The 25,316-nt window shown below is 44.8% G+C and overlaps 1 protein-coding gene across 3 annotated transcripts in view; it reads left to right on the top strand.

Annotated features, from left to right (window-relative positions):
• Window positions 1-25,316, top strand: part of LOC147684697 (uncharacterized) — a 292,946-nt gene that overhangs the window by 54,399 nt on the left and 213,231 nt on the right. For all 3 annotated transcript variants that reach the window (XR_015300652.1, XR_015300653.1, XM_086940535.1), the window contains one exon: window positions 15,085-15,178. Coding sequence is in view for 1 of the 3 variants with exons in the window: in XM_086940535.1 (XP_086796661.1) it covers window positions 15,085-15,178 (94 nt within the window). In the remaining 2 variants the exon portion in view is untranslated. The remainder of the gene's footprint in view (window positions 1-15,084; window positions 15,179-25,316) is intronic.

Below are 25,316 nucleotides of genomic sequence, written 5' to 3'. Positions count from 1 at the left end.
TGTTAAAAAAAAACATAAATACAAATAATGTCAAGAGCAATGCCAATCGCTCTAACTTTAACAAAGGCAAAACCATTGCATTGTAAATGCTTGTTCTTGACATGTCGACATTTTTGGATTTCGACTTCGTGTGTGAGGAATGCCTTTGAGGAAAACCAGTTTCAAACCATGCAGGTCTTTGTGAGAAGTTAGCCTGGCATATGATGTCCACTATTCTAGTTAGCACCTTGCACCAGTCTAAACGACCCTTATTGATGGTGGTTGTGAAGTCAACCTTATAGACAAGCTATCCTAGTGGTAGCATGGACCAGCAGTCATAGGCTAAGACTTCAGACAGCATGTAAAGCAAGCTGTTTTACCAATTATAATCCCTTGAATACCAAATGAAAGGACACCACACAAGGTATATATCAAATATATATGTATTTATTTCTAACAACTTTATGAGGTCAGAGGTAAAAGTACATCACAAGTTACTCAATTAACATACGGTAAGTTGCACAAATACAGTTATGCCCTAGGGGCCTCACAAACCATATACTAAGTAAGTGGTGTAAGAACCACAACAGAAGCAGTGAGTAGGCATAGGGCCTAGGAAATCACTGGGGCTACACTAAACAACCAAAGGTTAGGAAGTAGGAGGCCCACGGGAGACGCGTGCAGTGTCTATACAGTCTCGAGTTACCATTGACTTATAATGGAGAACAACAAAGAAGTTACAAAGTTACTGTTTACGGGCACTTCCGGATGGACTACGACAAAACCCCTTTAGACTAGGACACTTCGAGAGTCAAGACCCACGGAAGCACCGGAGTACTAGTGTTACCTCACCCAGGGAAGCCGGGTGCATAGGTGCCTTTTGGTGTCTGGTTTTGTCGTAGTTTTCTATGGAGATCTGCAAAGAAGTGCTGCAGGCAACCAGAGGAAAAGTGTCTTTGTTGATCGAAGATGTGAAGAACCTGAAAGCAGAGGGGACAGAGTCTGGGTCTCTAGCCATTGACCAGGAAGGAACCAGGCGATGTCGCGAAGATCTCAGGTGAAGAGGTGAAGCTTGTCTCTGCAGCCACGAGGACCAGGAGGCGTCGACGACGACCAGGCACTGGATTCGAGCTGTCCTACGAAGGATCTAGTTGACTGCGGTGTTGGTATCCGGACAGGACCCAACAAGCCTTGGCAAACTCAATCCACGCAGGAAGTGAAGATGGGCTTCGGGTCAGACCAGCAAGGTCTGAGGAGCTTCTCCTTTTGCAGGGAAGCTGGAGCAACCAGGAAAACTGTTTGGTTTCAAAGGTTTGTCTTCAGGGGGCTCACTAGCCAACAGGCTAGCAACCAGGAAGACGCGTCGAGCTGAAATGCAAGAGCAGGCCCCACGCGGCACTCGTGGAGGGCTGAGCTTTGGTGCAAATGGTTCTCGGTCTGGGGCTTCTCGTACCCCAATGCACAACTGCGAGGGTACCTCGGTATTCGAGCTGTTAGCAAAATGCATAATGTCCAGGGTGTCCGGTCCCACGTCTCTCGTGTCCGCCACGGGTCTCAGCTTTGCTGTGGATGTGGGTCGGAGTCGGAGCATTCTGGAAGTCCAGTTCCTGTGTCGCTGAGTCTTCGGGTTCCGGCGGGAGCGTCAACAAAGCAGACCGGCAAGTTACTGATGGTGCCTGTTTACACAGGGTGGTCACTCCTTGACCACAAGTGATATGTCTTCAGTTTTCTAGTCAAAATAGAACGTCGAAGGTCCAAGAGTTCTGTATCAAAGTTTCGTTCCAGGATAATCTAAAGTCCTGGGGACACAGCTCCTATCTTTATACTGATTTTAGGGGCTGTATTACCTGCTAGGTCCCTCCTATGGGTGGACCTGGGAAGGGGCTGGTTACACCCCTTTCCTTTTGTCCAGTTTTGCGCCAGAGCGGGGCTGGAGTGCCACAGCAACTGGTTTGAACCGGGCTATGCATGGAGCACCTTGTGTGCCCCAGGCAATGTCTCAAAAAGCACCTCCCTGGATGGGAAACCTATTGTCCATGCCTCCCCTGCCGGAGTTTCGTCCAGCAGCAGGAGGTCAGAATTGTGTCTGTGGCAGCAGCATCCATTTTGTTATGTTTGGGCTCTGTTTAACTTTAACCGGGTAAAGCGGTAACATACATGTACGGGGGGGTGGTAGTATTCCAAAGTGTTTGACACCTTACACGACATGTTTTGTTAAAGCCAACCACGAGATATCAGTGTGTGTTACACTGCGTTTAGTGTCGACGTGTTTTATAAACGCCAAACCCACATCATTTTGGACATTGACATAGAGAAAGGGACTTGGCCACAAATGAATAGGGGCGGCCATCTTACAGTGGTAACTGTGTTCTTAATGCAGATCCTTATTACACATGTAATCAAGATTCAGCCCATAGATGGGCAATGGCCGTGTCCGAATGTGGTACATTTTGTATACATATTCCATATGATGGAAGATAATTATATATATATATATATATATATATATATATATATATATATATATATATATATATATATATATATATATATATATATATAATTAACACCACCTTACCCAAGCTGAGTGATCAGCCTGTGGTGTCAGTTTGGATGGCCAGCCAGGGGTGGCATAATACATGCTGCAGCCCCTGGTAGGCCTTGGATGCACTTATGCCCTGGGTACCTATGGTACACTATACAGGGGCTCACAGAGATGATCCAATACACAATCGCATATGTACATGGAGTCCATTTTATAGGGAGAGCAGATAGCCTGGGGCCCTGAATAGCAGGATCCCAGGCCAACTAAGTCAATAACCAGCAAAACACTAGGCAAAAAGTTGAGGTAACCATATAGTCAGATATCCATCTACCTACATTCTTGTTCCCGCATGATGTCGGTTACCGATCCCCACCACATATTTGGTGTCTTGAGCGCGACTACAACCCGAAGTCGTGTTTGGACTGTTGGGCATTGGCTCCGAAAGACCTTGAGTGAGCGAACGATTAAGTTACGTGCGGCCCAACAGTTGACACCATCAAGCGAGACCCAGCGGAGGTCACAATCCCATTCGAAGAAGAGGAGGTCACGGGATCGCTCCCGGAGCCCAAAGTAGTCTTCCTTCCATTCAAGGTCCTCAGGACGCTCTGGGAAGAGGCACAAGAAGTCCAAGCGGACTTCATCTTCACCTCAACTTCTGTCTGTTGTCGTGAGAGATAAGTAGCACCGATGCTCTAGGCCCTGTTCTGTGGAGCCAGAGTCTACTTTACGCCTCCCCCTACCCCCCACCCCACTCCCCTTTCCGAGAACCGGAGCGACTCCCGCTCAAATTAAAGAATTTGACGAGGCCATACGCCTCAATTTGATCGGATCGACCCTGCTGGTGAGCCTTTGCGCCCCGCGGGAGCCGAAGGGTCCCACTTGGGTTCAACGCCGTCGGCTCTGGCCACAACACTGGTGGGGACTTGGGGATCCGATCCGGATCTGGTTTGATGTTGGTCGTGCCAACGCGACCGTCCCCTGCGTCGATCCCGAAGTCTGTGCCTGGGACAGTGCCGATGCACGTCAGTGGCTTAAGCCTCAGCCTCATCCTCATCCCAGATGACACTGAGCCGGAACGGCATCGATCGACACCGATTCCAACGTCTACAGAACCCAGAGGTTCTATGTTGTTGCCTGAGCACTTTGAATACATGCTGGGCTCAGGAGAGGAATGGGAGGGATCTGGAGACTTTTTGAGAACCAGGATGTCTCGGAGGAGAATTTGGACTAGTATGAGGAACTTGGGGAGCCCAGTAGTCTGGATACTTCCCCAGATACTGGCATGCTAGCTCTCCCTAAGGTGGCTACGGAGGAGGGAGCGTCCTATGCCATGGTGGTAAAGAGGGATGGCTGAGGTCCTCCGACTAGAGCTACCCTCAGTGCAAGCCAGTATACAACTAGGGGGGTATGCCCAAATGACCCTCCTGTACCTGGGCATGAAACATCACATATGTGCAAAAAGAAAACCGTATGGAGGTAACAATCACTCTTTTATTTTCGTGCAAGGCACCATCAATTACCCTGATGTTTTCACTATTTTATTATTATAATTACAAATTATTCAGTTGGATACACATATTATTCGATGGAACTCGAATACAAAAATCAATTACTCATGGCAAGGACATCAAACATAATATATATACCACATGAACAAATACATAATAGTCAGACACAAATCATTGTCACAACATCAATACAATACATAAACACAATATATACAACCTATACAAACCCTAACGTACACTCCTTATTCCGGGTGATACATTCTGAGGTAGTCCTCTTAGCGCCAGAGGTAACTCACCTTTCTCTTATTTAATGGTGTGCGCCTACAATCTAAAGCCAAATTCATAATTCATTGGACTCCTCATATATCTGTCGACGCGGTTGCGTTTCAGCCCACAATTTCTTATGGCCTCTTGGGGATAAGGGTACAGAATATCTGTAGTCTTATACACACTCTCAGTCGCAAAAAGAGAGACCTATTTGTCATGGGTATGCGATTCTCATTTGGTACAGGTCCAAACACCAAATCAAATGGAAATGTCTGCCACGTTCGCAGACCGTGGTAGCCCTCTGGTCCCCGGCCTTTCTTTCACCTTTTATTTTTAACCTGCCGCGATGAGCCGCTCATACACAGAACAATCCTAGTTTCTCCCGCCTCGCTGTGTCAAGTCAGGACTAATCGGAGTTGCTTCAACCTGGTGCTTCCACTTCCGAACCCATGTTACCCTTTAATGAGGTACTTACAGATGTCTTTCTAGGAACATGGGCCAAACCTAGTACAATGGCCTGTGAATAGGACGATTGCAGGCCGCTATCGCCCAGCTCCGAGTGACCCAAAGTTCCTCAGCCAACACCCCACCCCAGAGAGTTTGGTGGTGCAGGCCTCTACGTCCCAAGGCGCATTCCCCCTCTCCTGATTGGGAATCCAGGAGGCTGGATTCACTTGGGAAGGAGATGTTTTCTTCCTCCAGCCTGGAATTGCGATCGGTGTATACTGCATGCTTATTGGGCTGTTTCTTTCATTCCCTTTGGGAGACAGTTGTACAAGTCCTGCCACAAGTCCTGGAGGAAGCCCGGGCTGTGCTCTCCCAAGCTGTCAAGGATGGGAGGGATGCAGCAAAATTTGCCATATGGCGTGGGTTAGATACGACAGATTCGCTGGGTAGATTATTTCAACGTCTGTGGCCCTGAGAAAGCCACGCCTGGCTTTGTACTACTGGCTTCTCTGCAGATGTCCAAGCCAATTTGCTGGACAAAGCAGGTTCAAGGACTCTTGTGCTATGGCCATATCTTTGGGCCTTTCCTCCAGTCCTCGTGGCTAGTCTTCCTTTTGCCCCTTTCGAGGCAATAGAAGGGGTTTTCAGCCGCTTCAGCACTATCCCAGCCACTGTCCCGCAGAGACTGCCCAAGCTGTACGTTGGTATGGACGCAGTGCATTCCGATCTCGGAATGGAGGCCAGAAGTAGTCTACCACACTGCCCCCAGCAGGCGCAGCCTCCAAGCACTCCTAGGCTGATTCTGCAGGACCACAGTACTCCAGTTGGTGGGAGAATTGCCATCCTCTTCCCCCCCCCCCCCCCCCGAAACCCACTGGAGAGCCACAACATCGGACAAGTGGGTCTTCCAGATCTCCAGACAAGAGATTCCCTACCTTTCCTTCGTTTTCCTCCTCCTATTCTGCCAAGTCCGGAACGGCTGATGAAGGAGAATTTAAAATTGCTCCTAGAGGAAGTTACAGCTCTCTTGGCCAAGAGACCTATAGAAAGGGCCCCAGTTTCAGAAGTTGGCTGTGGCTGTTATTTCCACTACTTTCTGATTCCAAAGAAGGGGCTACGGCCCATTTTAGTTCTTTGGACCGTCCATCTCTACCTCAAGAAGGAGAAAATCAAAATGCTCGCTCTGGTTCAGGTCTTGTCTGCCCTAGACCTAGAAGACTGAATGGTAGCGTTGGACCTGCAGTATGCGTATTTTCATATTCACATCCTGTCGGAACATGAAGGTGATGGCGGTGGCCGCAGCACACCTGCACAGGTTAGGGGTGTTGGTCTTCCCCTACCTCGACAACTGTCTGTTGAAGGTGTCCTCGTCCCAGGCAGTTGCCTCCCACCTTCAAACTAAGACGAACCTTCTGCATTGGCTGGGATTCTCTATAAACATGCTGAAGTCACACCTAGCTCCTTCTCAGACGCTCCCTTTCATCTGAGCTGTTCTGGACACAGTGCCATTTCGGTCTTATCCTCCCGAGTAGCGAGTCCTGGATATTCAGGCTATGATTCCGATATTGCACTTTACTGGGAAACCGAGAGGGTCCCTGACTAACATACACGAGTTTGGAGAAGGAAGCAGGGCAGTCACAGAGTAAACGGAAACAAAGACTTCTCGAACACTTTCATATGGTTACTGACAATATGTCCATAATATATATACTGTCCTACACCAGACCAGTGGTTTTTAGTGTTTTATTTATCAAAAATACAAAAATATATTCAGTAATTATTTTTCATTTTTATATATGAATATTCTTTATACATAAAACAAAACATCAAATAAATACATGTGGGTGCTTTTTGAGCAAAAACAACAATACTGTAATCCAGCAAATACATACACAACAACTAATATTACACAGTGCAAATAACAAACCTAGCACAAGATCTTAAGACTAGGACAAAACAAAAAACAAATTAACAGTGAACATACAAAGCAAAACAAATTCACAGAAAAAAAGACCACAATAATTCATTAGTCATTGTATTTGAATTGATCAGTATAATCAGTGTGCCTCTCTGGATATGAAGGCATGTTTCATGTGGCAGGTTCTCTGAACGCCAGGGCGGACGAACTCAGCCGTTGATGCTTAGCGGATCGCCTCCAGTCAGAGGTGGCACAGGGTCTGTTTCAGCAGTGGGGAGAACCTAGGTTAGATTTGTTCGCCTCCGAAGAAAATGCACAGTGTCAGCAGTACTGCGCGCTGGGGTTTCCAAGGCAGCTATCGCTCGGCGACGCTTTTCATTGCAAGTGGAGCTCGGGCCTGTTGCACGCCTTTCCGCCCATACCACTCCTACCCAGGGTTCTGAAGAAGATCAGTGGCTACCGTACCAAAGTCATTCTTGTTGTTCCGGACTGGGCAAGAAGATTATGGTCTCCAGAGCTTCTGAGAAGGAGCATCGATCCTCTGATCAGGCTGCCCCTTCGGGAGGATCTTCTGTTGCAGCTGCAGGGGAGGGTTCTCCACCTGAACCGGTCAACTCTGCCACTCCATGTGTGGAGATTGAGCAGCGACAGTTGATAACTTTTTACCTTCCTCCCGAAGTCTGTAATGTTATTTCGCTGGCCAGGCGGCCCTCCACGAAGACGGTATACTCCTGCTAATGGCAGAAATTTGTATTATACTGTTCAGCCAGGTCCATTGACCCTCTTTCTGCTTCTCTTTCTACTGTAGTTTTATTCATTCTAACCCTTGCCCAGCAAGGCTCTACCGTGGGAACTCTCAAGGATTACCTTTCTGCTCTGTCTGCTTTTTTGCGGCTGTCAGACCAGCCTTCGCTCTTCAAGCCTCCTATTGTAAATTGATTATAAAAGGCCTGGCTCACTTATTTCCACCCACGCCCTTTATTATGCAGCCATGGGACCTTGATTTGGTCCTCACCTACCTGATGTGCGCTCCCTTTCAGCCTTTGCTACCTGATGTGCGCTCCCTTTCAGCCTTTGCACAGTTGTCCCCTCCGGCTGTTGACCATCAAAACGGCCTTCTTAGTGGCATTAGGGGAGTGTAGAGTAGTAGTCAATGATCTACCTACCCCTTGGAGTCACTGCACCTCCTATATGAGGGAAGTGGGCATAACCCGGACTCCTAATCCCTACGTTTGCCATCTTCAATATGGTCAACTCTGAAAAGTTGTGTTCACTTCAGGTATCCCACCTTAGAGGTTGTACTAGTCTGAGGGTGAACATGCCTCCCTGAATAGCTACTTTCCCTGCCTGTCCAGGTGCCAAAGGCCTCTGGACAAAGGGGGTCGGCTTCCTCTCCTGTTAGGGGAGCCAGATTCGCTTTTAAAAGGCAGTGTCTTCTTTGAAGCTCCTCTGCCTGGGAATGCTAATCAACAAGGAGGGGGTATGAACACCCTCTTCATGAGCAGGCTTGGTTTCTGACCTCCTAAGAGCAAAGGCCCTCACTCTTGGGGTCAGGAACTTGTCTCTGGCAGCAGATTGGCAAGAACCAATCAGTCAATATTCCAGAGGCTCGTACATTTTCAGCAGGCACCTCTAAGGTGCCTTCTTTGTGCATGTATTAATAAATCCAACACTGGCATCAGTGTGGATTCACTAAGAGGAGACTTTTGATACCAAACATCCCCTAATTTCAGTGAAGCCATCATGTAGCAGGGAAATTTGTTTTTCACCGGTGTCCATGCATGTACACAAAATGGCTTCCCTGTACTCTTGTACTAGCAGCGATAGGGCTGACCAACACAGAGGCATATCTGCTTATGCAGTTTTGCTCTCACATGTAGTATAGTGCACCCTGCCTTGGGCTCTAGGGTCTGCAGTAGGGATGACTTGTCTACACTACATGCAGAGTCTGTGGGCATGGCACACAAGGCTGTGCGCCGGGTCTTGTTATCACTTTTGTCTGCACCAAGACACACAGCCTGCAGTGACAGTTTATAGGTTTTAGCTGAAGGGTCCTTTATGGTCGAACAATTTGTACTGCAGCCCTTAAGGACCCTCTTTGGCCTTCTTGCCCTAGGTACCAGGGGTACCACTTACAAGGAGGGCCAAAGGTATTGCCGATTGGGGTACAATTGCACAGTTTTGTGAACAATCTCCTACTGGGGACCTGATTAGCAGGGACCCAGTGCTCTTCCAGTTGAAATCACATCAAATACCCGGCAACAAGTGAGGGTGACCATGTCGAAAAGGGCCACTTTCCTACACATACAATATAATTCATCCTGTTTTTATTTCGGGATGCTGTAGCAAGGGTTCGAAATGTAGTGTAAAACAAAAAGGGTTTCATAGAGGCAGCAAACGGCATGCATAATTCACATTTCATCTTAGCAAAATCTATACAGCATCCTAATTCACTTTAGTATACAATAATACAAATTGGTAATCGTGTCCGTCGTGCAAGGTGCAAAAATGTGTAAAATTGGCATTGAAGTCAGAGTACAAAATTCTTAAAATTATACATCTAATCCCTCTTCAAAAAGAAACAATGCTCTAAACCCATTATTATAGCCGTGCATAGATTTTCCCAAATTTGTCAATCCATACATTTTTTCCTGAACTTTAAATGTTAAGGGGATGGTTATAATTTAGGTCGCTGGATCTCAAAATTTCCTAGTGATCTGTCTATATAGACCCAGCTGTTCCAAACCTTACGATAATTTAATAATTTATTTGTTCAAACCTGCTTAGTTCCTCCATTGTAGTCTTCCTAATGCCATATCAAATATTGTTTGTATTTATATCACAGAAGCGGATATGAGGAAGCGAGCAGTTTTCAGAGTACTTGGCAACCCACAAAGTCTGTGTGATCGATTTGTCAAGCATTACTTTGCAAGCTGGATTGAAGGTGCTTTGAGACACTGTTTCAAGACTTCTCGGCGGACAAGCCTTTGCAGTGTCAACTATTATCTTTTCACCCATTGCTGTTCTATAAGTGAGCCCAGGAATATCCTCTCACTAAACAAAACTGGTTACTTGCCTCCACCGCCCCAAAGATTCAGATTTTTTTTTTTCCTCCGCTTAAAGGAATCAAGAGAGTGGCAGCAAAATAATGGTGTCACAAGGATTTAAGTGCTGTCAAGTGCAAGAACTGAAACTAGTTGTGGAAAGAGCAGAGAAGCGAGAGTTCTGTCTAAGTGCAAGAAAAGGGCATATTGAAGATCTATAGGGCTTGACTACTCTGAGCTTAGACTATTGCCTTTTCCGTATTCTGTGTCCTTGATATTCTGTACGCTGGTCTTGAGAGCCAGATAAAGCTCAAGAAAGCCAAAGGGCTGCGAGGTGTATAGCCATTGTCGGCAATCAGTCTATCTTCTACCATGGCGGAATCCAAAGTACAGCTCTCACTAGAAATGTCAAAGATAATGAAACTACACCTGGTGTGTTAAAAAAAAAAAAAAAAAAAAAAAAGACCGGAAAGGAAACTTCAGACCAAGAAAAGCACACTGTCTCAGAAAGGATCTCCATATAAATCCCAAAACCTGTCTGCTACATAATGCAAATCCAGTTGCCAAACCAAGAAAGCTTTACCTCCTGTCTGCCTCCCCTGCAGAATATCAGAATTAAACTTCCTCAATACCAACCTTTTGAAGTTATAACGGTGGGTTGATCATAAGGATATTCAAGGCTCTACTAAAAGTGTATGGAAATTCAACACATCCAACTACTAAGTCTAATTTCACCTGACTTATGACCCAAGTATAAATATGTCATTCAGTCCAAATTGGACTGCTGGTTTCCTTTCTCAAGAGAGAGCAAATTAGGCAAGATGGGGGTTAACCGCTATAAGATTCCGCTGGGTCTCTCAATAAGGTGCTGCCACTGCTTCATATCTTGATTGCAGAAGTGCATGAAATAAAAGGAGAGGACACGGATATTGCTGGTAGAATAGAATAAAAATTGGATCTAATAGATAACAGACTACAAGATTTAAGAACAGAGTTAGTCTTTTCTATAGAAGACATTGAAGCAACCCACTAGAAATCAGTTTCTCGACTCTAGAAGGAAATGAAAAAAAAAACCGCTCCAAGCTGAAAAACCTTGAAAATTGCAGGGGGGTAGGAGGGAGTCAAATCTACACCTAGTTGGCATGCTGGAGATGTTTCAGAAACCATCAAAATGGCTGAAGCAGTTTCTAAATTAATCTCAACCGATTTATCATTTGCCAGGGCCCATAGGGTTCCATTTTCCCTGCTGAAAGAAGTGACAAAACCTTGGACCATCTTTAATGAAGATGTTCGAATTGAGGAAAAGTCTTATAAAAATCAATTCAACTTAAAATGACTTTTCTTTCAGTGCTTTCCGATGTCTCTTACCATAGGTCCTGGCAATGGTGAAAAGTGACGCACATAATGGTAAAATGTAAGGCAAATGGTGCTCAAACACAGATTATTCAACCGGCAGAACTACAAGTTCTTTATTCGATGCTCTTTCATATTTTCTCAGAATTATCTGGCACGAGGCCTTTTCAGCTATGAAAACCAATATAATTTGGTATCTACCACGGGCCTTTAACTGACTATATCAACCCCTGCAGACTTTGGAGTGTGCCATTTACCTGATATTATTATAATAGGTAGGAATCTCAACTTTCTACCATCTCCTAGCTTGTATTCTAAAAATTCCTACTAGTACCAACTTAAAAAAAATTAAAGAATTTATCAAGATATCTGCATGCATTTAGGTTTACAAGTGATAGAGAAGTTTGAATCCTCCAAGCACGACATACTCTTGTTTTTCGAAGCAACACAGGTCTGCTTCGAGGATTAATTACTTTTTTGGCTCCCCTTTCCTTCCCAGAGATTACCGTGCAATCTCGGACCATTCCAATGTGAAACTTGTTTTTTCAACTGATTGTCCCCCAGCAAGTAACTAGATGGGTAATGGATAAGACCTAAATGATAGCTGAAATTAATAATTTGACTTTGAGAACGCAAATACTTTAATACTGTTGGCATGTAAAAGCCTGTAAGGCTTTTAAGGTCCCTGTTAGAGGTGTTTTTATATCATTTTCTCCTTACCATAAGCAAAGGGTACAGTTTAATCCCTCCAAAAAGCAGCAGACAAGACATTGTCGAAATTGACAGGAGAACAGGGCAGACTTAAAAGACTTATTTCTGGGAAAAGAAATTGTGGGTAATAATACAATTAATTTCAAGAGATGTCTGATCATTCAGCTGACACAACATCTGTGTATGAAATAAGTGAAGCAATAAAATAACTTCTCAGTTCTAAATCTGAGGATGGATTTAGTGCTGAATTTTATAAAACTTATGTTGAAGATTTAATACAGCCTTTGCACATCCTTTTCAGTATTATATTACAGAGTGAAAGTATTCCATCGTCCTCTAATAAAGGAGAGTTAATATATTTCTTAGGACGCAGGTTCAGTTTCTTTCTTCCCCTGTTCTAATCGTCCTATAACGCTTCTCAATTCAGACTATAACATTTTTACAAAAATAGTAACTAAACTCATAAATACAATAATACATAAAATAATTCATATGGACTGAAACAGTTTTATAAATGATGAAGCTTGGGTGTGAATAACAATCCTTTATCCAAATTTATTGACCAAGCCAAAGCCCATAACGTTTCTGTTGATAAACTTTTCTTTAATGCAGAAAATGACTTGATACTCGTGAGCTGAAGATTTTTGTATAAATGTTAGAAAAATGTGAATTTTCTAAACCGTTTACAAGGTCCATCTCTACACTCTACCAGGAAACCTCAGTTTAAATCATTATTAATAATCGGCTTACACGCACAGTGTTTCCAAGTAAAAGGTTGTTCTTTCTCTTATATCTTTTTTACCTTTTTATTGAATCCCCTAGCCTATACAGTCGTTCTCACATTCTCATATCTCCACCTCTTTTTGGGGACACTAAAATCAAGTTATATGGAGATCATATTGCTTTCATTTTGCTTCCTAATAGAGACCCTATTGAGCTGGCTCTGCCTACAGGATATAAAAAGATGTATGCAATTTCACATGTTTACAAAATTAATGAGCCCAAGATGGAATCATTGCTGTTCAACTGTTCCCCCGATATTCTACCATTAAGATTAAATGCAAATTACAACCTAAAAGATACCTGATGGCATAGTCTGATCAATTTATGGACACATGTTCCCTAAATTACATACCCTTCATGGACAAAATTGAAACATTTTTATCTACATGAAAATCACGTCCCCTGTCTGATTGGCAGAATAGCCCTAATTCAAATGTCTGTTCTGAATTTATTGTTTTATTTTACACCAGTGTCATGTAAACAGGCCTCTAAATGTGTTCTAAGCTGGAAAGTACAGTTCATTCCTTTGTACGGAACTACAAGAGATCACGGGCAATATTAACATTTTACAATTGTCAAAATGGAAAGGCAGATTAGGATTGTGTAATTTTAGGCTCTACTATCTAGCCTCCCAAGAACTGCAAAAAAGACACCTTGCCATGTTTTTTCCCCAATTTGAGGACTCCCTAATTCTTATGTTACTGAATTATGGAATAGGACATTTTTTATGGGCTACATAAGACCATAAGGTACCTAAAATGTCGGATAGACGACTCTGAAGCACCTAAGGGTTAGTAGGATACAGTTTATTTTCTCCAATATAGGATTCCAATGATTCACACTGAAGGTTCCCTTCAAAACTATAAACATCTGTCCCTCTATTAATTGGATGGCATTATTAGCATATGGCATACCCTAAAAATCACTAAAATAAGTTTTTTTGGGGTTTTTTTTGTATGGGCACTTGGCGTCACATACTTTTTTGAATTATCTATAAATACTCCCAGCAGTCCTTTTAATAGCTTCCCTTTTAGACCGATATCTGTTATTGTAAATGAGCTATTGATATCTGAATTATGCTCAAGTACGGATATTGTAATAAAATTATCCTCTGCAGATAATTTGCACTGCTCTCGGTTTTTGGAGCACATAATTAAAAAACAAAGATAATACAGAACTAACGGATAACTACTTCAAATGGGAGACAGTCAGAGACACCCCATACATCTTAAGGATAGCTGGTATAAATACTTCACTAATGGGGTTACTCTTTTGTATTTTTAGGATCTAATTTTCATAGGATGATTTCTTAATGGCTGGATGTTATACTGCACCCAAGATAAATTGAAGAAGTTGTTTGGAATCCCAAGCCCAAAATGGCCCTGTTGTGGCCAAGACGGCAAATGTACACACATGTTGTTGTCGTGTACAATGCTATCTGACTTATACTATTTACTAGGTGTAGGAAGGACACATCAGCTGCTGTATTTTTTTTCCATTGGTACATGAGGAATCCTGCTACAGTGTAAATTTTTTGTGGGGGAAAATTGCATCATTTTCCGAGAAATTTCACATTTTCTTGAAATGATCTTGAATTCTTCAGTGAAATGTTTTTTTTCCCATTATCTCAGGTGATGCTATTAAGCAAGAGCACACTTTCCAGGCATTTAGCGTGAAAAGAGTCTCTGTTGCTACCTCAAGACATTTTATGCGAGTTGCACGCAGGCATACAAAAAAAGTTACGCAGAATTGAGTACTGAGAATTATTGAGAAATTTTAGGTAACACAAAATTCGGAAATTTTGTGTAGTTTGCCAGCATAATTAACCTTCATTTCTAATGTAAAATGTTCTGACCCTTAATTTTCTTTTCTTTTTCATGTAGTGCTGTTTTGTACATCTTGCCCCCACAACTTACCCATAGGCAGAGCTGATTCTGTTTTGCATTTCTGGGTCACAGTGTGCCTCCTTTACTGCTGCTCAGGATTTCTTTTCAGGTCCACTTCTTTTGCAGTGCTTGTAGCTCCTTGTCTTCACTCCTGTCTGTCACTCCCTCGTTGGCCAAGTTAGAACATTAACAGGTAAATACTGGACAACTAAAATAACCTTTGGGGGCACCCATCGACGATGAGTTACTTGCACATGAAATACAACTTCAGATAAGTAATGTTTTTTCCTATAACAGCATATGAGCAAAGGCCAAGATCTTCCTGCTTCAAAACATATAAGTAAAATTTTCTCCATACCAGTTTGAAGTGGCATCCGTCTTTTGATCAGTTGCCTTTGTAATTCCAGTTTCCGAAGCAAGCTCTTTACGTGAATTGTGCCCTCAGAGGCTTCCTTCACTGATGGTTCTGCTTGGTTGAAGAGATTCTTAAAGTTACACATTTACCCTTACAGTATACCTAGTCTAGCAAATAGGGGATATAGATATTTACAATTGGCCAGTAACTTAAAGAAAAAAATGAAGTTGGACAAATTCTCGATCATTGGTGTAGTATGTGCTAATAACATCTCATAAATTTCAATAGGCGGACAGAACATGACACAAGTGCTCCACTTGAGAACAATGCCGATGTATGTGATCAGTGCTACTGCTACCTCTGTGATAAACCGGCTTTGCAGGTAAGTGTTTCTGTGAAGGCAGTACATATAGTTTAAATAACTAGAGATTTACGTGATGATAGTTAATTCGTTTAATATATTGTAAGATGTATTTTTTTTATTTTTACTTGCTACAACAAGACAGTCTTGCGTATAATGTTTGTTATACCGCCCTTGCTATGATTCGCAATTTTATTAAGCACAGTGTTATATATTTACTGTTCAGATGTTTTGCAGTAAAGACTGACAAAGCCCTCTTCTGCTACAGATGTACATTCTAAATTGCTGTCTCTGTCCAACTATACTGTCTAAACATTTCTATATCATGACTTACTCTATTTCGCAAACTGCGTGTACAGCTCGGACCAGAAAATGCCAGGTGCAAGTGCTGGTGGTGCACCCTAGTCTCTGCTTTTACCACCCACCAGCATGAATCTTATGCTACTTCTATAGATATTTGTTGCTTTTCATGTCTTCTCTTCCTTTACCATTGTTGGCTCATGATGCAAAATCCAGGCATATTGTCCTCTAGCAGGCGGTCAAAACGTGATGGCCCAGCTCACAGAAGACATTCGATTTCTTCATTCGAAACAATGCCAGAGGAGTCCCTCCAGGTGTTTCCTCCCCACCTCATCTACGCCTATCCATATACATATGTAATTAACTCGACGGGGCCAAGAAAAGTGGTTTAATTAGCCCTAGAGTAAGGTGAATCCGTTCATTGCAGGATTATTTCCCCCCGATACTTGACCGCCTGTTTGAGCCAAATCTGATTATCAAGATCCAGAGAGAGAATATCAAGCACTTGGCAACTGTGAGTCCTCAGAGAAATGTACAGTCAGCTGCTCTAAAGTGTGTTCTGTTGAACAAGTTATGTGTTATTTGCACAGGAAACACTATTCCAAAGCGCTTTCTCAAGGACATGGTTCCACAGTCTCTGGGATGCACAATGTCGTGGACAGTTACCATAGTGTGGACATCTGAAGGATGAGTATTTACCATAATTACTTCCTGGTTAATAATGTGGCCTTGAGCTGTTCGCTTTAGATGTGTATAATAACTAGACACGCGTGAGAAAGCTCTTTGGTGTATAGGAGCCTGACTGAAACATTTGTCCGGCGTTCAACAGAGGAGTAACCAGCATTGGCATAGCCAATAGGTCTCGCCTTTGGGACCTTATAAGGGTTAAGCCATGCAACAGTTGATGTTGTTGCACCAAGGATATTGTGCTAGATAACTAAATACGTATAAGGTCCCAAAGGCAAGACCTATTGGCTATGCCAATGCTTGTTTCTCTTGCCTCTAGTTGCACACTGGGTCGTAGACGAATTATTAAAATGGTACTTTGCGCCACACTTTCTGGTTCTTCACTCTATTAGCCAAGCCTTTCAGTCGGTCATGACACGCGATACCCTGGGAAAGTGGCAGGCTGTGCAAAAATACACTACCACTCTGTTAAGCCACACAAGGGAATTATCAAGTAAGCAGTCGCAACGTGTTTGTGCTTGAGGGAGGGAGGGAGGAAGTTCTATTCCAACCCCTGCAGAAATGTAATCCCGAGTTTATATCAAGTGGTTTATGACAGTTTATTGGAATATACAGCAAAGTTCATGCAGTGTGTCACAAGGTGAAGCCTGTACGCTGGGGATTTACAAGTAGCATGTGCCCGTGTTACTGTAATTTATGGAAAACAGATGGTAGCGCTGTGCCCCTACTGCTGACATGCTGGCGGAAGAGAAACTGAGCCGGCGTGTCATCTGCTGTGAGTACCTACGGCGGGGCTCGCTGCTACCCCGACTGACGTGGATGGAGTATCTTCGAGATTCAAAAGAGACATGACTGAAATAGAGAAATCCTCACTCCGGAAACTATCAGGAAGGGAAGAGGAGGGTTACCTTATTATGGATGAAGACAATTTTCAAGAATAACAAGTTAAACACAAGCGCACGCGCCTCGTGCTTAAAGTTAAACAAGAAGTATGAGCAAAAAGTGAGTGGTTGGGACGTGTGGGTGAGGGGAGAGGTGCGCATGCGCTTGGGAGAGCAGCCTGCTCCTTTTCAAGCACTGCACTCGTACAAAACCTTTAAATAAATAAATAAATAAATGTGGCGCTCCCCTGCTTGATCCCGCAAGGTGGATGCCACCACAAGCACAAGTGTGTGCTTGAAAATTAGAAGAGCGACCGCTTAAGGCCCTCCTATGCAGCGCATGCGTGCTGGGTAGGCGAGACCTAATAAAAACTGCAAAAAGTATAATCATATATTCATACCATGTGTGGCTGCATATACACATTCTATGCGCACTCCTGCCATCTAGTGTTGGGCTCTAATTTTACAGCTTGTTTTTTAAAAGAATAATTTTTGTGTTTTTTAGGTCTCGCCTGTCGATGCGCATGCGCATCGAGCAAGCGAGACTATGGGGGCTTATCCACTCTTCATCCACTGCAAGGAATCGTGGCGATTCCTTGCAGTGCCCGTGACTTTTAAGCTCAATGCGCATGCGCATTGAGCTTAAAAGCGCGTGCACGTCCGTCTTGTTTTACCCGCTCCGCCCCCTCCCCTTCCCGCCGTGTCGCATTTCTCCTCCCCCCTCCCCTCTCTTCCCTCCGTCTTGTTTATTTTACCCGCTCCGCCCCCTCCCCTTCCCGCCGTGTCGCATTTCTCCTCCCCCTCCCCTCTCTTCCCTCCGTCTTGTTTGTTTATTTTACCCGCTCCGCCCCCTCCCCTGCCCGCCGTGTCGCATTTTTTTTTAAAACCCCCACTATTTGTTTTTGTCCATGTTGTTGTTAATCTCTCATCAAAGACACAATTTTGAATGTGTATCTGTGCCAAAGAGGATAAAATGCAAGGCGAACAAAACAGGCAGTTCTGGAATCAATTCAACTCTAAGGGGTTTTCGTAATATTTATCATTGTGTGATGTTAAAATTGCACGAGCCATTTAATGTACAGTTTTGGAGCCACGCTGCCGAAAAAGCTTTTATCTTCCCACACGGAGCGGCTCACTCGGTGAGGGTTTCCCGGTCGGCTCGAGCACCAGCAGCCTCGCAGCAAGTCTGAAGCCCTAACGTTACTGGGACTCAGTTGATCTGGGCTCCGACAGCCGTGAAAACCAAGTGGATAGCAGCCGAGAAGCAGAGAGCCTGACAGCAAAAATTCCACAAATCAGCGTCCGCGTCCTTCGATCACGTGACACATGTTTTGCTTCCGTCCCAGGCGATTACAAAAGAAAACTTACTTCCTCATCCTCACGTACAGCATTTGGAACAACCAGATTTGGCTGTTCTTGTTCCAGCTTCAAAGAGCTTTACAATTTAGCGACTAAAATGGCCAATACATTATCGACTTCATTCCTATTGGATTAGAGTGTCGTATGTATATTATACCGAAAGATTTGATTTGGAGTTGGTAAACACGCACGCCACACTTCCTGGCTGTTTGCAAATCGACTGCAAGTTTTCCTTGCTCTTTCTCTGGGTTATCTAAAGGCAGGCATTGCTAATCGAGGAAGGGAAAGGAACCAACCTCCGCTCACCCTCACTCTCACTCATCCTCACTCACCCTCAACCCCTCACCCTCACTCACCCTCACTCACCCTCACCCTCACTCACCCTCACCCTCACTCACCCTCAACCCCTCACCCTCAACCCCTCACTCACCCTCACTCTCACTCATCCTCACTCACCCTCAACCCCTCACCCTCACTCACCCTCACCCTCACTCACCCTCAACCCCACTCACCCTCAACCCCTCACCCTCACTCACTCACCCTCAACCCCTCACCCTCAACCCCTCACTCACCCTCACTCTCACTCATCCTCACTCAACCACCCTCAACCTCACTCACCCTCAACCCCTCACCCTCACTCACCCTCAACCCCTCACCCTCACTCACCCACCCTCAACCCCTCACCCTCACTCACCCTCAACCCCTCCCCCTCGACCCCTCCCCCTCAACCCCTCACCCTAACCCTCACTCACCCTCCCTCACCCTCAACCCCTCACCCTCAAACCCTCACTCACCCTCAACCCCTCACCCTCAACCCCTCACTCACCCTCAACCCCTCACCCTCACTCACCCTCACCCTCACTCACCCTCACCCTCACTCACCCTCAACCCCTCACCCTCAACCCCTCAACCCCTCACCCTCAACCCCTCACCCTCAACCTCTCACTCACCCTCACTCTCACTCACCCTCACTCAGCCGCAACTACTCCCCCTCACCCTCACTCACCCAAAACGCCTCACCCTCACTCACCCTCACCCTCACTCACCCTCAACACCTCACTCACCCTCAACCCCTCACCCTCAACCCCTCACTCACCCTCAACCCCTCACCCTCACTCACTCTCACTCACCCTCACTCACCCTCAACCCCTCACCCTCAACCCCTCACCCTCAACCCCTCACCCTCAACCCCTCACCCTCAACCCCTCACCCTCAACCCCTCACCCTCAACCCCTCACCCTCAACCCCTCACCCTCAACCCCTCACCCTCAACCCCTCACCCTCAACCCCTCACCCTCAACCCCTCACTCACCCTCAACCCCTCACCCTCACTCACTCTCACTCACCCTCACTCACCCTCAACCCCTCACCCTCAACCCCTCACCCTCAACCCCTCACCCTCAACCCCTCACCCTCAACCCCTCACCCTCAACCCCTCACCCTCAACCCCTCACCCTCAACCCCTCACCCTCAACCCCTCACTCACCCTCACTCACCCTCACTCAGCCTCAACTACTCCCCCTCACCCTCACTCACCCAAAACACCTCACCCACCCTCACCCTCACTCACCCTCAACACCTCACTCACCCTCACTCACCCTCAACACCTCACCCTCAACCTCAACCCCTCACCCACCCTCACTCACCCTCACTCACCCTCACTCACCCTCACTCACCCTCACTCACCCTCCCTCACCCTCACTCACCCTCACTCACCCTCACTCACCCTCACTCACCCTCACTCACCCTCACTCACCCTCACTCACCCTCACTCACCCTCACTCACCCTCACTCACCCTCACTCACCCTCACTCACCCTCACTCACCCTCACTCACCCTCACTCACCCTCACTCACCCTCACTCACCCTCACTCACCCTCACTCACCCTCAACCCCTCACCCTCACTCACCCTCAACCCCCACTCACCCTCAACCCCTCACCCTCACTCACCCTCAACCCCTCACCCTCAACCCCTCACCCACCCTCAACCCCTCACCCACCCTCAACCCCTCACCCACCCTCAACCCCTCACCCTCACTCACCCTCAACCCCTCACCCTCACTCACCCTCACTCACCCTCACTCACCCTCACTCACCCTCACTCACCCTCACTCACCCTCACTCACCCTCACTCACCCTCACTCACCCTCACTCACCCTCACTCACCCTCACTCACCCTCACTCACCCTCACTCACCCTCACTCACCCTCACTCACCCTCACTCACCCTCACTCACCCTCACTCACCCTCACTCACCCTCACTCACCCTCACTCACCCTCACTCACCCTCACTCACCCTCACTCACCCTCACTCACCCTCACTCACCCTCACTCACCCTCACTCACCCTCACTCTCACACAGTGCAATAGTTCTCAGACCATTTCAGTTAGAGCTTTTAGAAATGTTTATGGCTTTTTTTATTTGTAATACTTTAGCATTGGCTACAGGAAACAAAAATGCTAAACATTTACAAAAAAAACCCATAAACAATTCTAAAAGCACTAACTCTAATGGTGCGAGACCTATTGCATTTCCAATGCTTGTTTTTATTGCTGCTGTGACGTTGAGTCTCCTCCTCTTGCAAAGACTCTGACACCTCGCCTCCCTTCTGCCTCGACAAAGCCATTGGAGCAGACCAAGTGTACGTCGTCTGCACACACCTCATCGGAGCAGACACCTACTTCTACTCCGAAAAAGTGCTTGGAGGAAAGTCACACTATGACTCGGATACCGCAAAAACCAATGGGACCGACAGCTTCAGCTTCGGCTGAGCATAGGTTGAAATAAACTGAGACACACACAGCGCCGAAGAAAAGAACAGTAACAACCTCTAATACAGAGGTAAATGTATTTGAAAATCCACAAGAACTCCTGCACAATAAGTTTTGCAAGTTGCCGGAGCACTCTCATGCGAGTATATAGATTGTTAAGTAACAATTTACAATTATCAAAACCAATTATGACAGAATTAACAAGAGATCCAAAGATGAGTAGTTCTTGGAGTCTTTAATGGAGATTACAGCCAGCCGACACGTGTTTCATCGCCTTCGCGATTCATCAGGGCTGAAACAGATAAATAAGTGGCATCTAGCGTGTTTATAGAACAGATAGATTTACATACAAGACCATGATATATGGCCGTTATAAACATGCAATCTAGCTTCCTCCTGCAGTGAACATATAGTGATTCTTTCATTTCATTAGATTTGTTACATTTGTGCAACCACAACACATCCGTGTCGGAGTTATAGTGGATGTTACCAATTGACTATAAAGACGTGAAATCATGTGATAGTGATTGTGGAAGACATGTGCAGGAACGGGATACCCATAGCGTATCCCTAAGGCAGGCAATGACACATGCTCTATCTCTTGTTGAGAGTGTCCTAGTTGTGCGCGGCTCTTTCATCCTACATGCTAGTTAAAATTGTGCAAAATCGTGAGAAACAAGTGTCATTGTGAGAGCATACCTAGAAGGCCGTATCCACGTCAAAAGGTCTGCATATTTTTGGGAGAAGAAGACAAAAGGAAAAATCTCATCACTAACTCATATTTAGTGATATTCAGGCAAGGTGTCCCCAAATGAGACTGTTCGCCACTAGTGGTATTCCAGCTTACCGCTTAGCTGGTGATACTTCCGACCCAGCCGGGCCCGTGACCTAGTAGAGCTGGTTCTCGTGTGTCCAGCAGCAATCTATAGTCTTGTTTCTGTGTAAATGATATAGATTGTCTACATAAGTACTATTCCATTTTAGCAAGTTAAAGTAAGATAGTATTTTGTTCATTAAACTAATGTCATAGGGATAATCTCGTTCGAGCTCTCTTAATTTAAGCTACAAAATTAATTGCATCTCTATTGGGGTTTCCCTGTCTTTATTTCAACACAGACACCAAAAACAAAATTCCTCATCACCCTCTAGCATGTCGCGTAATGTCCAAAAAATACTGTTCGCCAACTTACATAAATACAGAGTAATGTAGTAGCGTTATAGGCTCGGAGGTGACCCGATGAGATTCGCGTGCTCCAATGTGACGCGTCCTAAGGACTAGAACGCGTATATTGCCATGTTCGTCTTGCCATGTTTCAGCGCAGACTCACAACACCTAGATACCCAGTTCTCTCTGATATCTCACCCACTCTCACATCTAACATACTTATGGTAAAAATACTTCATGGGCACGTTTTTTCCTATTACTGAAATGAAGATTCACGCTTTGCAACTTTTTCGACCTAAATATTAATAAGTACAATCTATCCAGAATCGGCTGATTTTACGTCGCATTCGATGTATATAATTTCGGCATTTTTAAATTAGACATAACACGATGTCACAATCGAACGTAAGAAACCATCCAAACATGGCCGACGAACATGGCAATATACGCGTTCTAGTCCTTAGGACGCGTCACATTGGAGCACGCAAATACGCCTGTCTGGACACAACCACGTGTCCAAACAGGAACTCAGCTCGGAGGAGGCGCACCCGCCGTACTCGCTGAACGCCTACACACGGGTAAGTTACCGATGCGCTCCTCTCTGAGCGCAGAGATAATATGTGTAATGTAGAACTTTCCAAATACTAGCAGGGTGTAATTCGACTATCACTCGTCTCCTTGCAGCTTTAAATCCGCGCACTTTGGAACCGAAACGGATATCTAAGAAACTCGTAAAAGATAGAGGTAATATCTGGGCATTTCCTTCAATGATGAACTGCACAATCATTGCGGATTTTAAAGTTAACACACTGTTTTCTCTTCGAACAGCAGTTTTGTGATATAGACAATCATACTCATAAAGAATCTCATCGGGTCACCTCCGAGCCTATAACGCTACTACATTACTCTGTATTTATGTAAGTTGGCGAACAGTATTTTTTGGACATTACGCGACATGCTAGAGGGTGATGAGGAATTTTGTTTTTGGTGTCTGTGTTGAAATAAAGACAGGGAAACCCCAATAGAGATGCAATTAATTTTGTAGCTTAAATTAAGAGAGCTCGAACGAGATTATCCCTATGACATTAGTTTAATGAACAAAATACTATCTTACTTTAACTTGCTAAAATGGAATAGTACTTATGTAGACAATCTATATCATTTACACAGAAACAAGACTATAGATTGCTGCTGGACACACGAGAACCAGCTCTACTAGGTCACGGGCCCGGCTGGGTCGGAAGTATCACCAGCTAAGCGGTAAGCTGGAATACCACTAGTGGCGAACAGTCTCATTTGGGGACACCTTGCCTGAATATCACTAAATATGAGTTAGTGATGAGATTTTTCCTTTTGTCTTCTTCTCCCAAAAATATGCAGACCTTTTGACGTGGATACGGCCTTCTAGGTATGCTCTCACAATGACACTTGTTTCTCACGATTTTGCACAATTTTAACTAGCATGTAGGATGAAAGAGCCGCGCACAACTAGGACACTCTCAACAAGAGATAGAGCATGTGTCATTGCCTGCCTTAGGGATACGCTATGGATATCCCGTTCCTGCACATGTCTTCCACAATCACTATCACATGATTTCACGTCTTTATAGTCAATTGGTAACATCCACTATAACTCCGACACGGATGTGTTGTGGTTGCACAAATGTAACAAATCTAATGAAATGAAAGAATCACTATATGTTCACTGCAGGAGGAAGCTAGATTGCATGTTTATAACGGCCATATATCATGGTCTTGTATGTAAATCTATCTGTTCTATAAACACGCTAGATGCCACTTATTTATCTGTTTCAGCCCTGATGAATCGCGAAGGCGATGAAACACGTGTCGGCTGGCTGTAATCTCCATTAAAGACTCCAAGAACTACTCATCTTTGGATCTCTTGTTAATTCTGTCATAATTGGTTTTGATAATTGTAAATTGTTACTTAACAATCTATATACTTGCATGAGAGTGCTCCGGCAACTTGCAAAGCATTGAGCAGTAGTTGTTTCTACTCTAGTGAGTGGTTTAGGTTTGTCCACTCGCCGAATAGCACCTAGGATATTTAAATATACAGAATCATATGCGTACAAACTGGCAGTGCACCCATCTACAACTGAGTCAAAAATCTTCCCTTTTCTAGTCCTGCACAATAAGCACCCTATTGTGGATGGACACTTGCTTGAGAACACCAATCAAAGAAAGACCGCATATTGACCTTCCAGAGCCTAATCCAAAAAAGACAAACCTGGAACATAAGGCCACTGGCCCTATGCCACTCTATTTCGCTCCATTGCCACAGCCTATGTCTCCATCATCCATACACAGCTTATGTATACACAGGGAACATTAGTCAGTACGCACATGACGCAGACTTACAAGTAGGATCCCTGGGACGCATAAGATATCATATTGCCAGATCCAGACATTGAGCTCCCAATAACAGCGAAAGCATTTCCTCGAGATTATACCTCTTCATTCCGTGGTGTTATTCAGCGAATGGCTGAATATCACAAGGCACAAATGCATACAATAGAGGAGGAAACATATTTCCTGGTTGAGAAATTCTAAGGGAGAGCACTCTTGGCAATATCTACCTATGATGGGGTCCATACTAAAGGTCTTTAAAGAAATCTTTTAAAACCTGGTTGAAACTAGAGTCCTTACCCCACGCATTGAGAGGAAATACAAATCTCACCCATCTGACCCACTTTTCATCAGGGGACACCTAACGGCTGTCTCCCTAGTGGTAACAACTGCAAGGAAGAGGGCAGCTTCCTAAAGTACTGGGGATGCATCACCTCCAGATAAAGGAAGGAACTTGGAGCTTGAAGCCTCCACCTCAAATTAATGACTCGCTCATATTCCTCTCCCGGAAACACAACACCTGTCTGGGTAAGGCTGCAGCAGTTTCACCAACAGTGGGGGGAGATAGACAGTACCCATTGGCCTAATATTATCATTCGCAACGAATACTGCCTAGACCTCCTA

This window comes from Lissotriton vulgaris, chromosome 10 (genome assembly GCF_964263255.1).
Source record: "Lissotriton vulgaris chromosome 10, aLisVul1.2, whole genome shotgun sequence".
NCBI lineage: Eukaryota > Metazoa > Chordata > Amphibia > Caudata > Salamandridae > Lissotriton > Lissotriton vulgaris.
This window is presented reverse-complemented; position numbering and strand designations above follow the sequence as displayed.